A 16,276-nucleotide genomic window follows, 5' to 3' on the forward strand; every position below is an offset into this window, starting at 1 on the left:
GGAGGGGGAGGTTGAACCTGGGTAGGTACTGTATAGGTGCAGTGCATCAGTAGAGAGGGGATATAACATGTCAGTAAATACAAGTTTAGAATAAAAAAGAAAGTCCAGGGCATCAATCAAATTAGCATCTTGACCAGACATTTTACAATAACAATATTTGACCCCTTAGTTGTGCCATTAGGAGTTCTATACAATACATACTGTACATTTAATTTTAGGTTTATAGCTGTAATGCGGCGGGCAAAGGACTTATAATTCTGCGACATAAAGCCCCAGGGAATCGTCATAGTCTAGCAATTTCTGTAAATATATGGTCCAGGGTTGCCAATCAGAATTTTCTTTTTTTCTGGCTAACGTATCTGAAAATCACAGACAACCAACATTTTTTAGGGACAAATTGGAAAACCATAATGGATGATAAAGATTCTAAGCAATACACGTCTGTAGCTCAATACCAGGCTCAGTGCTAGTACCTGTCTAGAAATTTCTGGATGGCTAGCAACCCTGATAGGGTTGCAGGGTTAGATCTAGTCAAGCAATATTGAATATCAATCTAGTCCAGCAGGATTGCATTACAGGACAAAACCAGAATATGTGGGTCAAGGAGACCACTTGTCCATAATTTCATCAACATCAACTCAGTGCCCCAGCGTAAAGTCTTTGTAGACACACTACAGTTAAATGCCGAGCATTATTTTATGAATATTTCCCTTTATTGTAGTAGAGGCCAAATTATTAAAAGTATCAAGTAAAATTTGAGAACGGTCATCCAGTCAGTTGCTTTGATAGTTAAATTTGAACTTTGGGGCATATACTGTAACAGTGGGAGATGGAACAGTCCAGTAGTGTGTTATACAGAATATACACTGTAGTATGGATATCAAACAGTATTGAGGTGACCTGATTATTCAGACTTTGTACACATGATGAATAGCGAATACACTGGACAAAGTTCTCCAGGTGTAGCTACGTAGCTTCAGAGATGTCAGTTACGGAGAATTTCTGCTTCGTAATGGAACAATCTAAGATATTAAAGTCAAAAAGTATGAAAAGCATCATACAAGGCCCAAGTAGTTTTGAGTCCTGGTTCCTAGGTTACCAAGGAAGGGAATTAAGATGGATAGTCTGAGCATAGGGTATATGTTCAAGACCAATGCCTCCAGAAGGTCAAAGAGAATCTCATGGCTTGGAGAACTAGTGGAAAGTAGTGCCAGGGAGTGAGCTACTGGGGTAGACAAGGCAAAGCAGAGCAGAATTCAGTCTTGACCCAATGGGGACAGGAGTCCCACAATGTGTATGCCTTTAGCTGAAGCATATTTTGTAGGTGCTCTAAACCCATATGTTTATTTAGTCTTTTTTATTTCCCTAAGAAGTTGGACCAGTGGGATGCCTTTTACAGTGTAATCAGGCCAGACAGGCTTCAGCTACACGTTTGTTTCATGAAGTGAGACTGGCACTTTGCCTTTGCCCTTTCTCCTGTAGCCCAATGCCAAGCTGATCACTCACTGACCATGAGCAAAATTATGTGCTGCAGACTCCCGTCGCTTTCCTGGACAAACATTTAAATAGTTTTCTGAGAAATGAAATGATCTGGCAGAAAAGAAGGAAGGTAAAATATTACCACTGAACAAGCAGCGGGTATCATGCCAATAAACAAGTAGGGAGAACTATGTCATTTATTTTCCTATCTGCAAATAAATGATTATGGCATTGAAGACATTTTCGTATACTGAAAACTGGCCTCAGTCCACAAGTAAAAGACTTGGACAGACTAGCGTCAAAACAAGTTAATTTGGACTTCTTGCAAATTTAGAACAGTCATATTTATAATTTGTTTACTTGGGTAAGAGCCATGGTATGCTCCAATCTGGAAATAAATGATAATTATGGGACAGCTTTACTTATGTAACCTCTGGAAACTACAATCAAAAGTAATAAATTCATAACTTGTTAAAGGGATTGTCTCAACTGGACAGCCCAAGCCCATATGCCCAGTTAGGGTGTACACATGTCCGATGTAGAAGAGGGTCTTTATTTTGTGACCCGCCTTTGTTATCAAGAGTGAAGCGCTGCTGCAAGGAGTGACAGAAGGATTCTTCATTTCACTTAGTCCTCATGACAGAACAGCCTGCCGAAAGATTTTAGGCTAGCTTGAAACTAGCGTACCGGTACCAGCACATGGGTCAGAAGATACGCACACATTTCTGTGCAGGTTTTCATGCATTTCTGCACCAAAAGCACAAAAAAAATGCAGTTTCAGACAGCGATTTATAGTGTGGATATGGTGTGATTTTTGCCTCAGATCTCACCCTTCATTAGAAAAGGGTGAAATTCGCAGCTAAAACCGCAAACATACTTCACATGCTCCGGATTTCTAAAACGCCACAACAGCTCAACTTCTACATGGAAAACATCCGCAAAGTGTACGTGAGATTTGTTTAATCTCATTCACTTTACTAGTACTGTATTACCCTGCGGTTTTACCACATAGGGATCTGCATGGAAAAACCATGCGTATTCCACTACGTGTGCAGGTAGCCTTAGACACTGTTCTTCTCCTTATGCCTCCACTTGACTGGCTTACTTTGCACCAGAATTTGGTGGCACATGTCAGTAATAAATCTGACACATATTACAAGTCCTCTTAGTCATTCCTCCTTTTCTAAACACTTTTGAAAAGTGTCTACCTAGGCACAAAACTGTCTAAAGGGTAATAAATCTGACATCCAGTATGTACTCCAGTTATTTTTTGGGTTCAAATTGCACCAGAATTTGGGCACATTATTGTCTGGTATTTGAGGCTTTAAAATCAACTAATAGTACTACTGAACTGTAAACTAGGATCTGTTTTAAGTACTGAGATAATTACTTTTTGGCTTGAGTTTAGAAAGTTCATGTTTTTATGTTATTTTTGAGTGATAATAAAAACACTCTTCTTTCCACAGCTGAAAATCTTTTAATGTCTGAGGAGAAAGGTCCATGTTACCGTCTGGTCAGTACTGGGAGGCACTGCATGCATCCACTCTCAGTTCAGCTCACTAGACAGCTCTGCTGCTGCAGTGTAGGCAAAGCTTGGGGACCCAACTGCGAAAAGTGCCCTGTACTTGGAACACGTGAGTATAATTCAATATGGTAACTTTAGAGATCACACCATGAATCCATATGGCTCATTAGTATTTTCTATAATAGTGGTCTCCAACTTGTAGCTCTCCAGCTATTGCAGATGTCAGGGCATGCTGGGAGTTGTAGTCTCACCTCAGTTGAAGTTCCAGAGGTTGGAGACCCTTCCTGTATTAGGATATAATATTGCGCAATGACTTCATCAGTAATTTTTCACCTGTGTTTCTCTTCAGTTATAGCCCTGGTATCCCCCCCCCCCAGCACACTGGGCCACATTTTCTAAAGACTAGCTTTTCAATACGTCAGTCTTAAAAATAAGTCAATTAGAGAAAGATGCTCAAAATGTTTCAAGAGGTGCAGGCCCCTTAAAGGGGTTGTCTGGGCTTTTACTATTGATGACCTATCCTCAGGATAGGTAATCAATATCAGATCGGCGGGGGTCGGTCACTCGGCACCCCCGCTGATCAGCTGTATGAGGAGACAGTGTGTGCAGTGCACATGTGCCGTCTCCCTTCTCTCTTCCTGTCCACTAGTGCTGTCTATGGCAAAGACCATAGACTGCAGCAGCTGACAGGAAGAGAGAAGGGTGACGGCACCTAGTACAGCTGATCGGCGGGGGTGTTGGGTGTCAACCCCCACCAATCTGATATTGATGACCTATCCTGATCATAGGTCATCAATAGTAAAAGCCCGGACAACCCATTCAATTATAAATTTGTTGCATCTTGCATTTCCTGTGCGCCAAAAACTGCATAGATTTTAGTTGGTTGGCTGCTGAGGCAGCCATGAGAATTTATTTTCTGTGCCCTAGCTTTGCTGCTTGCAGAATGAGTTGTCCTGATGAGGCCTCATGCATACGACCGTATCCGTATTTCTGTCCACAACATATGGACACCTTTCGTGCTCATTCTGTATTTTTCTCACTCCCATCAATAGAAATAACTACTGCCGTCCATAATGTGGACCACACAAGGATATGGTCTATAATTTGCCGAACGGCCACGCGGATCTGCAAAAATAAGGATGTGGGCATGGCCCCGTAGAATTGAGTGGATCCATGTGCTATCCACAAAAAATACGGAAAGTACATGGGTGAAAAATACGGCTGTCTGCATGAGGCCTGAGTTCCTTAGCAACAGATTACAAGCCACCATTTGGTAGGTTACCATACATACTGACGAGGCAGCCAAGAAAGAAAAAAGTTATGTTTCCCTATGGGTGGTGTAGTATATCATGTGCACTGCTCCCGAGTGTTCTCCTTGGTTGTAGAACTGTCAGCTCCTATACAGTATAAACTCCCAAGAAATACAATTCACAGCCGTGTCATACATGGTTAGCATTATGTGTCGGCTACTGTAGACCTATAGACTTGTATTATGCATTCATATTTTCCGGTTAAAGTTAACTTATAATAAAGACAGTCAGTATGAATAAGCAATGTCGGCCATTATGATTTCCGCTTCTACAGTTACTGCTGGATACGTTGCAGTAAGATGGGTCGGATTTCATTTTCTGCGATTTGAATAAAAGTTTAATTGTCTGAAAGGTCAAAATGTAAAGTACTCAATTACTAAAAGGCAATTATGGTGTCAGGATTTCAAGTGTACAGTACAGCAGTAAATCAAATGTGATCGCAATGTAGAATAGTATACTTCAAGCAGTATTTTAAAGGGCACTTGTAGAATCAGTAAATGTGTGGATGTCATGTAGGATTATATATTTCATAGTGTGTCGTTCTGCAGGATAGTTATGTCGGGTGCATTATCTGGAAACACTGTTATCCACTGTTGGTTGTACTGCACAAACCTATTAGAGTGATATACATTATATATACGTACTATATTAAAGGAGTTTTCCCGTTAACAGCACTTATCACCCATCTGCAGGCCGGCCCACCAGTGTACACACGAATGGAGGTCCCAGAGTGCCCATGAGAATGGAGCAGGGGTGCAGATGTATGACGAAACCCCATGCACTTTTGTGGGACTTCTGCATGTAGCACAAGTGTTGTACTCAGCAGTCCCATAGAGCTTATTGTAGCAGTGGTCACGAATGCCCACTGTTCTATTCCCATGCGAGACATTCCAGGACCTCCATTCCCAGGGCCCAGGCCCCCTCATGATCAGAAGCGTATACTGTGGATAGGGGATGAAATTTATGCTGTATGTTTCCACCACCTATTTCACCCTTTGCAAGGCACTTGGTGAATCTGCAGCAAAATCTGCAACAATTTGCGGATTCACTGTGGATTCTGCTTTTTATGTCCCACGTGGACGTATATCTAGTGGATAAGAATAACAGGGATTATTTACAAAGACCGGCTTTTTAGGCTGGTCCCCGTGCGGTGCCAGAAGATTCACCCAGTTTCTGACTAGGCATGCGTCTGTACAAAAAAAATATTGTCGCACAGGCTTTCTAAAAAGTTGCAAAAAGGGGTCTTGCGACTATTTTTATGCCAATATCTGGTGTACAATTGTTCATAAATGGCCTCCAATGCTGTTCTCCCACTTTTTAGGTTAGTTGCCAAAAAGTTCTTAATCAGACTTCCTGATAAGTTTGGGTTTTTTGTGCGCTAAAAAAATTATCTACTATTGTGAGAAGAGTCTACTCGCCATCTTAATGTGACTTAAATTAAAAAGGTTGTCCAGGATTAGAAAAACATGGCAGCTTTTGTCAAAGAACCACACCTGTTCTTGGACTGTGTCTAATGTAGCTCAGCTCCACTGAATGTAATAATGCTGAGTTGTAATATCACACACAACTTGTGCAGAGGTGGAGCGCTGCTTTTTGGAAGAAAACGTTTTTCTAATCCTGACAACCCCTTTAGTTAAGGTGCATTTACACCTGCCGAGGAGAAGCAGATTGTCAGGAAAGAAGTGCTCCATCCCGACATTCAGCCGCTGCTCATTAAGAGGAGATAAAGTGTTGCATTTATATGCGGCGATGACCTCCACAATATGAGGACGAGTGGTTTAGACAGCATGATCTGCTGCACAGGAACGATCATTTAGGTGCCTGCAGAAACTACAGTTTCACCCGATGAACAAGCGTTTCACTCATTTATCAGATCAGTTGCTGAACCTTGATGCAGGCAGATTCGCAGGAATGTTTGTTCCTGATAATCTGCCCGATTATTGCACCGTATGAGTTCACCTTTACTGTATATTGGGGCAGATTGTTAGACAGTGCAAACTTAGAGAGGCAGTCAGTCTAAAGATGCCCCCATATTTATCCCAGTGGCTGATGCTGGATGATAAATGTGGTACACCATTAGGGTCCATTCACACATCTGTGTGTGTTTTGCGGATCCGCAAAACACGGACTCTGGCAATGTGCGTTCCGCATTTTGCGGACCGCACATCACCGGCACTTAATAGAAAATACCTCATTTTGTCCGCATTTCCAGATCCAGGCAGCACGTTGTGCGGCCCCAAAGAAATTAGTGGGTCCGCAATTCCATTCCGCAAAATGCGGAACAGAATTGCGGACGTGTGAATGAAGCCTTAGACTGCCTGATCCAACTTTATACCACCTTATAAAGTTGGCTTCTTTTGCGACAGAATTTAGCTCCAGGATTTTAACAGACAATGATACCTTTTATGCCTCTCCCGTTTCCTATGAAAACTCTTTTTTCCTGTGAAGCCACACTCAGTCTTGCAGGCACCTTCCACTTCAGGCTGCAAATCGATCGTAAATCACACCCCAAAGGCAGTCCACACACCCATCATTACGATGCTGCCAACACCAGTCATTTCTACACTTGGGTGAGAAGAGCAATTGGTTCCCATTCAAAATATGAACACTGATTTATTGTTTCAAGCATATTTTATACCTGCATCCTTTGGTCAGAACTTCCTAATAAATTATTAGGCAAAAGTGGGTTATTATTACTGGAGAATAGGTTATGGGTGGTGGAAGAATCTGGAATATTAAATAGCTGATTGTCCTGTAACTCCCCCACTATAGTATAGTAGGAGTTCATTTTTGACAAACAAAGGTGGATTTGCTGTTTTTTTGAGGCAAGATAAGCAAGGCCTGGAAGTCACATCTCACACTTTGTGCTGTCAAAAGACAAACCCCTACAGCTCTGATTCCTGCTATAAAAATCTAAATGTGCTTACTCTCATTGTAGCATTAACCTTATGAATGCCAAATACGGTACATACAGTCATGTCAACTTTTCATTACAGACTTCATAGGGACTTGGAGGTCCACATGCTGCCTTTAGGTCTCTAGTTGCACAGTTCGGACTTATATAGCTGCTATATACCACCCCACTAGCCCTACCTTGTGGAAGTGGCTTCCCATGAGTCAAAATCTGAATTTTTAACAAGACTTGGATTATGAGAAGGGAAAATAACAATCAAGGTATCCATCTGTAGACATCAGTATGGAGTAGGATTTTGGTTGGCTGGGTGTGATGCCTTGGATGCAGCTTAAGCAAGGTACTGGCTCTCTTTAAATAGACTAGCCCTGTATGGAGGCTTACTGTAAGTGCTCCATAGTATGGAGACTTATTGGCAAAGCTCCATGGGAAAACAATATGTAAAGAGGTTTCTCCCAAGAAAAAGAACCATCTCACTTGTGCCACCTTGTGCAAGTGGCTCCCTATGAGTCAAAGTCTGACTTTTCAAAAAGCCTTGGAATAGAGCAAGGGAAAATGCCAAGTCAGATAGCCATCCATAACTGAATACATGTGATGCATGATGTGCCACTGGATTTGTACTTGGATCTCTGCAGACATGCTCTTCTACAGGATGAGACTAGACAGCTAATATAAATTCCCAACTCTCTGCTCGTGGTAAGACTTCAGTGGTTTTCTCCAAATATTTGGCTTTATTATAAACAATTGTCTAAGGGTCGTCTGTTAGATCCTTTAGGTTTTTCGAGCTGTTGGAAACACATGATCTCAGAGCTTCTGTTTTCCATAAAATAATACTGACAGTTGTAAGCTTCTAAGCATCTTTCGACAGATGAATCCTAGCAGCTTCCTTTGTAGAGTGACGTGTTTAGAAGTGTTGTTTTTGTGTATGTGTTTTTAGCGTATGTGAAGATTGAGATGTGTTTATCTCAGCTATACATTTAACTTCCAAATGTTTGGTGGAATCATGGCGCCCGGTGAGTAACTCTATGTGATATTTATGCTTGCATAGCTTGCGCTTAATGAAGCAAATGAAAAAAGATCTACTTGGTACTTTCTAGTTGTGTTGGTGCTTGTGGAAGATGTTGGATATAGTTTGAGAATGTTCTTTATAAATGGGTTCTACAGGTTTATACATGCTGCCCAGTTGGGTTCAATTCATTGTGGATCCATGAGACAAATATTGACGGTGATTTCTAGTGTTAAGCAAAGTTTTGAAAAATTCGATACGGCTGCTTCGCCAAGTTTTACAAAGAAGTTCACTTTGTGACAATTTACTTTGTCAGAAAGCGCGTTTCTTTGTACGTACTGGGTGCACTGAACCCCACAGATGCCACGTTTCAGGGGTTAATCTGGTAAAAAAATAAAATAAATACAGGCCGCCATGACCATCTTGATTAGAGACACCACGTGAAATCTTGCTCAGTGTGTGATACGTCACAGCGCACGTGATTTTATGCGGGATCTTCAGTCAAGATGGCCACGGCGGGCTCTTCTCGCAAAAGATTCCAGTGACCCACAGCAGTTCATGAAAACTTGCATGTAACCTTATCTTGCTTTATAGCATGTACAGTATTTACTTTCTCTGGGCAGTGTATAATCCCCTTCTGAGAATTTCTTTTTAAGGGTTATAGTTTCATCTCACTATCCCTGACGAATTGATTTGTAAATTAGCCAAAGGGTGTATTGCATGTGTTTGGCCTGTAGGAAAGTGTAGGATGTGTTCTAGATTTATGTAGAATGAAAAGTTATGTAAATGTTGAATATTTATTGTACTTAAGTTCTAAACCATTTTCTAGAGCTTTACTTCACGACTTGTGAATAAAACCTGGTTTGCATCCACACAATCATTACGTTTTACTCACACTTTTGTGAATGTTCTATTCTTTAGTTTTTATTTTTCTTTACAAAAAATGGGTGGATGCGTTTTCCAGTTAACTTTTTTTAAGGCTACTTTCACACGTTTTGTGCGGATTTGTCATGGACGGATCCGTTCAGATAATACAACCGTCTTCATCCGTTCTGAACGGATCAGTTTGTATCATCTTTAACATAGCCAAGACGGATCCATCTTGAACACCATTGAAAGTCAATGGGGGAAGGATACGTTTTCTATTGTGACAAATTGTGTCAGTGAAAATGTTTGTGTGTCAGGACGGATCCATTTGGCTCAGTTTCATCAGACTGACTACAAAACGCTGCAAGCAGCGTTTTGGTGTCTGTCTCCAAAGCAGAATGGAGACAGAACTGATGCATTCTGAGCGGATCCTCCACCATTCAGAGTGCATTAGAATGCAAACTAATCCGTTTTGGACTGCTTGTGAGAGCCCTGAACGGATCTTAGAAACGGAATGCCGAAACGTGAGTGTGAAAGTAGCCTAAGTCACTCTATGTATTCTACTTCCTGCCCTTGCTTTTAAATGTCTCCTTTGTTTAGACTTTTAGCACAGCAAACAGCCCAAAAATATTAATATTATGTTATCTACATTATTAATATTGACTTAAAAGAATTGTGATGGAGGTGTCTCTTTAAATAAAGGACAAATATACCATAAATTTGCAAACCTAAAGTGCGCCCCTATTGTTCTGTACTGTAGAATCCTGGCTTCTATAATATGATAGCAGGGTGTAACTATAATTACTAGGGACCCATAGCAAAATAAGATGCCCTCCCCACACTGAGTGTAAGAAAAATAGAACAGCAGCATATCATGGCGGATGTAGTCCGGCAGTTAACGTGGCGTCCCACGTGACAAGTTTGTGTGCCGGAGTTCAAATTTTTCAGCGCGCTGTTGCCGGCTTGTAGGTACTTGGTCGCAATGTTTACATTAGCTGTCAAAGCTTCTCAGGATAACACAATTGGCCAATATAGGACTAAGTGCCCGACGCTGGTGGCCAGGCTTACCGAAACAGCCAAGTGGGCCGGCGCTCTGCTGTTTCTGTAACTCTCATTGTAGTGAATTGGAGCTGCACAAACAGTGTAGCAGAACAAGCTACACTGCTTATGTAACTCCCAGAGGTAAAGAAGCTCGGCTACCTGGGACCGATGCTTAGTCCCATCTTGCCATGGAAAGGAGTTGGGATATACCCTTTATATAACATATAGTAGTTGGAATGGTAATACAGTGCTATGAAGTTTTTAGTTTGGACTGTAGGCAAGCAGGGCTGAGGGAATAGTATTTGTTCTACATAAGAATCAAAATAATAGTTTATAAGTTTTGCCTTTTTTTCTCTTTTCTTTAAAGCGGCGTTCAAGCAAATCTGTCCTGGTGGTATGGGCTACACAGTTCCAGTGATCCGAGGTCCACATCCTCCTAGAACTTATACTGTGCAGCCTCCAATTAGAACTACATTGCAGCCAGTCATAACGAGGGAAGAACCTGTAGAAGCGCTCTCCGTTTCACATGGAAATGATGCAGACTTGAATGGAAGAGAAGGTATGTCGACAGTTCTAGGAATACACAGTTATATTTATTATAGTTGTGAACCTCATACAGGTGAAACTTGAAAAATGTGAATATTGTGCAAAAGTTTATATTTCAGTAATACAACTTAAAAGAAGTGCATTAATGCAACTTAAAATTAGAATGTTGTGAAAAGGTTCAATATTGTAGGCTCAAAGTGTCACCCTCTAGTCAGCTAATTAATCAATACCCCCTGAGCAAAGGGGACCTGAGATTGTGACTATGTGGTTTCATAAGCTGTAAGCCATAATTATCCAAATTGTAACAAATAAAAGCTTGAAATATCTCACTTTGCATGTAATGAGTCTATCTCATATGTAAGGCTACTTTCACACTAGCGTTCGGGGCTCCGCTTGTGAGTTCCGTTTGAAGGCTCTCACAAGCGTCTCCGAACGGATCCGTCCAGCCCTAATGCATTCTGAGTGGATGCGGATCCGCTCAGAATGCATCAGTCTGGCACCATCTGTCCTCCGCTCCACTCAGCAGGCGGACACCCGAACTCTGCTTGCAGCGTTCGGGCGTCCGCCTGGCCGTGCAGAGGCAAACGGATCCATCCAGAGTTACAATGGAAGTCAATGGTGGCGGATCCATTCAAAGGTGACACAATATGGTGCATTTTTCAAACAGATCCGCCCCCCCATTGACTTTCAATGTAAAGTCTGGACGGATCCGTCTGAATACAAATTGTACTTAGACTAAGTGAAATATAATGCAAACGGTTCTGTCTGAACGGATACCATCGTTTGCATTATAGGAGCGGATCCGTCTGTACAAATACCAGACGGATCCGCTCCGAACGCAAGTGTGAAAGTAGCCTTAGTTTCACCTTTAAGTTGCATTACTGAAATAAATGAACTTTTGCAGGATATTCAAATTTTTCGAGTTTCACCTGTATATTTCTGAACTCATATATTTGTGAACCTTATATATTTCTGCAACAAATCTGTCACATCTGTGTGAATAGAGCAAAGTAGCAAAGTATTTACCAACTCTTAGAAGCTAGGCCAAATCATGAAGTCAGAAGAATGTCTTCTACTGTTTGTGATCCATGTGATCCCTGTTTGAATGAAGGAAATCAGTTCTCCTCTGTGCAATTTCTTAGCTGAATTTTTCAGACCTTGCTGTAAGTTCCTTGAGTTAGTAAAATGTTTAAACCAAGTCTGTCAGAAGGCAACATTCTTAGATTTGTGCTCCTCAGAGGACACTTTCTTCCCGTGTCTTTATAAAATATGTAGCACATAATGTCTGTTGCTGGTTGCGTGAATCCTCCATCATTGCGGTTAATAGAAAATGTGTAATATGCCTTTCTTTTTCTAATATTTTTAGATGCTGCCACAGCTACAGACCAGGTAAAGAACATGCTTCATCTCACATTGCTATACTATATTATCTGTATGTTCATTTTTTGTTGCATAAAAAATGGGCCAGCACCATTCTAGAGATCCACTGTGTCCATTCTGAAGGTTAGCGCTCACAAGTTTCATTAAACCATTAGAAGCATTGTTTGCTCATCTCAGACTATGCTCACAATACTTATATTATTACATGCCAGAAGTTGATTATCATGTTTTTTGTTTCCATGCTACACACATCGCAGTGCCTGGTCACTTGGCCAAAACCTCTCTTCATTGAGTATCCAGCAGTAGTTATGGCTCAGTATGTTGCTCCCATAATGTTATCCAAATCATAACTGATGACAATTAGAGCGTATAAAATATCTGTAGAAGCTCCCACAGTCTGGTGATTTAGTGCCTTGGTTTAGGCAGCTGAACCTGTAAGGCATCACATGTAATGTATTCAGCAACATATAAGTCCTCCCCTTCAAGCATTTTTTTTAAATACTTAAAGACAAAATCTTTTGCACTTACAGTTGGTACTAACACGTTTCAGTACGGTATGTCTTGTCTTTTGTGGTTTTATATTTGTGTCTTCATTTGTACTTATGTAGGACCATGATGATCGAGGACAGCTTCAAGTTTCACCTGGAATTTCCACAATAAAATTAGATCCTCAGTATCCAGGTAAAAATAGTTTCTGTTCTAGAAAACTAATATGGAAAATTCTTATGGCCGTCACTGCAACGACCAGTGCTAAATTAGAGGCTGTACCAAGTGGCACCAAGTTCGGTCACAAATTATAAACAAACTTTTATATGTCTTATAGGACAAACTGTGTGTACAGTAAATGTCATTGTTTAATTTAAAGGGATACAGTAAAATGTGTTCCACTCTGCATAATTAACCCAAATCTCCCCTGCCCCCCAGCACTGTTATATATTATGATTTTAGAAATTAAGATGAAAGGTGTTATAGCCCAGATAATTGTGACCGTACAATTATCATGATTATGATCAGGGGCGTAGCTAAAGGGGAAGCAGAGGAAGCGGCTGCTTTGGGGCCCTGACCCAGAAGGGGCCCATCCAGGAGGAGGAGGACTAAAAGATTTTGTCACTATCCCCTCAACAGTATTACACAATGAAATGATATACAGTGACAGTATAGACGGTGTAGAATACGGATGGAACAGCTGCCGGGCCTGGTCTGAGAGAGTGATCTTTACTAGCCACAGGAATGGGGGCAGCATAAAAGAAAGGGGTTGCGAAAAAGTTACTAAAATTTCCTGTGGGGCCCAGTCATTTCTAGCTACACCACTGATTATGATCCAACACTCTCAGGCTGTAGCAGAGGTCACTGAATGTTAAAGGTTCCCGAGAAACAGCATCACTCTTGTCCTGGAGCTGTAACTGGAGCTCCGGCTTATTTTTTTGACCATCTGACAGCTGACTTTATTACATTTAGCCAGAACGTTTGATGGGTGCATGAAGGGCATAGTAGTGGAGAACAATGAAGTTCAAGTAGAAGCTAGGGAAGAAATGAAGACCAAGAGAAAGGGGTCAAGCTCATAAAATATTACTGCTCCGATATTGTATGTGGTAATGACCATAAAAAACCTTTTCATTCAACATCAAATACGGAGGGACATTTACTATTGTGGTGTAAAAAAGTTTCACGTTATTGCACATGCCATATGTGTACCATAATTTGCATCTTTTTAGGCTTCTCGTCACTTTTCTGAAGTGGCAAGAAAAAGTAGTGGGTCTTAGTGGGAGGGGCTTCACACAGCCCACAGGATTTAGTACAACTTATGCCAGAAACTGGCTTAAGCTATAGCTCATGTCTGCTGAAGCCCGTGGCTGATGTAGGCCTTAGTATCTGGCGCACGGCAGGGCAAAGATGTTCTTAATTTACCTCTTAATAAATTAGGAACATCTCATGCCAGCGCAAATCAAGACTGGCATGAGGGTTCACTAGTCTTGATAAATCTCCCCCACAGTGTTTCAAGGATGGCATATCCCAGGACAGCCTTTATTTTCTACAGTCATACCTGCATTATAATTAGAAATTTCTAACTTGATCACATTTATAATCTCCAGAACCCTCACCTTGTAATTGAGAAGAAGAAAATGGTTGGCACTACAATGCAACAATGTCGTTCTGGTGCTCAGTGGTAGGGTGTTATTCCCAAAAACATATCAGAATACATCACGGCACTCAGTAAATAATTGTAATGCAAAATTTAGTTTTGATTGATCCATCTAATAGCATTAATTTTGACATGGCCAATGTTTCAGGCCTACCAGGACTTTGTTCACGGCCAGTAAGTCAGGAGAGGCAAGGAGAGTGGATGGTAGCATTCCATCCACTCTCTACCATCCACTGTCCGTGTATCTCCTGACTTACTGGCTGTGAACAAAGTCCTGGTAGGACCGAAATGTTGACCATGTCAAATTAGCGCTATTGGGTGGATCAATAAAAACTAAGTGGCACATTTATTAAGACCAGCGTTTTAGGCGCTGGCGGTGGATCTGCCGAAGTTATGAAAAGGCACGACCTCTCCATAACTTTGGCGCATCTAGCGCCAGTTCTAAATGTAAGACAGCTAGGAAGCTGTCTTACATTTAGACCATTATCTATGCCTAGAACAGGTGTGGAAAATGATACATGAGACGGCCTTGCTGGCCCGTCCCTTTCCCTGCCCACGCCGTGCCCAAAGTTTTAGACTGGGCGTGAGCGGGGCGAAGTTGCAGATAGCGGCGCAACTAACTTCTGTGCCGCAATCTTCACCTGAAATAGCCTAATTTAGGCATATTTCAGATTAATAAATGCCATCCTTGCATTACAATTATTTACTGAGTGTCGTGATGTATTCTGATTAGAGTTGTTGCGATACCAAATTTTTGATTCGATTTCGATACCATAAAAAAGTATGATTCACCAATGATTCTAATGGGGGGGCGCACTGCGCCATCAATTATAACCTTTAATACAGGAGGCGGGTACTGGCACCAAATCAGCGGCAGTTAACCCCTCAGGTGCTGCACCTGAGGGGTTAACTGCCGCTGATCGCAAATCCTGTCAGAGGCTGGGTGGTGGCTATGTGATTTGCTGCCGGCACCCGCCTTCTGTATTAAAAGTTAAAGACTATCTTTCGTGGGTTCAGACTTTAAGTATTAGGCTACATAGAGCGGCGCCCAGGGATCTCCCTGCACCTACTATTATTCCTGGGCACTGCTCCGTTCGCCCACTGTGCCCCAGTTACAGCCTTCTGCTCCGTATGCTAATTACTACTATAAGAGCAGTGGGGAGGAGACATCCGCTTCTCTCCTGGGCGTTCCTTCTCCCTGCGCTGTAATGGACAGCGCTACAGCCAGGGAGAAGGAACGCCCACTAGAGAAGCTGATATCTCCTTCCCATAGCTCCGATAGTAGTAATTAGCATACGAAGCAGGAGACTGTAACTTGGGCACAGCGGGCGAACGGAGTGGCGCCCAGGAATAATAGTAGGTGCAGGGAGATCCCTGGGCGCGCTCTATGTAGCCTAATACTTAAAGTCTGAACCATTAAAGGTCCTACTATCATTGAGTGCGCAGTGCGCCCGCCCCTCTCTCTTTATTGGCAGCGCAGCACGGGGGGGGGGGGGAGAGAGACTGCTTCCTTCTCCACTGTGCTGCTGAGGGAATATGAGCGCGCGCCGACAGCAGCGCGCTCATGTTCTGTGATACTAGACTGTGCAGCAGCGCAGGCTAGTATAGAAAAAATGGAAATCCTGGTATCGTATGGATACCGGGACAAAAGTATCGATTGGGTATCGAAATTTTGATACCCGCAACAACTCTAATTCTGATATCCTCACCTTGTAATCTCATGTATGATGCAAACTTTGAAAAAAAAAAAAAAGGAGTATTAATCAGCTGCAAAATTTTGTGTTTTTGGCTTTATAGTAGTCGTTGAAAAATCATCTCCACCCGTGCCAGTAGAGATAGCCCCTGATGTTTCCAAGTCAAGTGAAAGCCAAGTTATAGCTCCAACTCAAGTTACAGGTATATTCTGAATTTTACATTCACTTATACTGTGAATAGAAAGTCATCTATCTTATGTCTGTAAGAAATGTGCTATACATACAGGCGGGAATTTATCATGAGGGGAATGCCACATTTATCAAATTTCACATATTGTTTGAATAATTTGTTTAATCCTTAATCAATTCTGTCT

General features: G+C 41.8%; 1 protein-coding gene across 2 annotated transcripts in view; it reads left to right on the plus strand.

Annotated features, from left to right (window-relative positions):
- The window catches only part of LTBP1 (latent transforming growth factor beta binding protein 1), a 365,237-nt gene that overhangs the window by 273,632 nt on the left and 75,329 nt on the right, over positions 1 to 16,276 (plus strand). For both annotated transcript variants that reach the window (XM_044292462.1, XM_044292464.1), the window contains 5 exons: positions 2,946 to 3,113; positions 10,507 to 10,698; positions 12,052 to 12,074; positions 12,674 to 12,746; positions 16,006 to 16,104. In XM_044292462.1, the coding sequence (XP_044148397.1) occupies positions 2,946 to 3,113; positions 10,507 to 10,698; positions 12,052 to 12,074; positions 12,674 to 12,746; positions 16,006 to 16,104 (555 nt within the window). The remainder of the gene's footprint in view (positions 1 to 2,945; positions 3,114 to 10,506; positions 10,699 to 12,051; positions 12,075 to 12,673; positions 12,747 to 16,005; positions 16,105 to 16,276) is intronic.

The sequence above is a fragment of the Bufo gargarizans genome, chromosome 4 (assembly GCF_014858855.1).
Source record: "Bufo gargarizans isolate SCDJY-AF-19 chromosome 4, ASM1485885v1, whole genome shotgun sequence".
In the NCBI taxonomy this organism is placed as follows: Eukaryota; Metazoa; Chordata; class Amphibia; order Anura; family Bufonidae; genus Bufo; species Bufo gargarizans.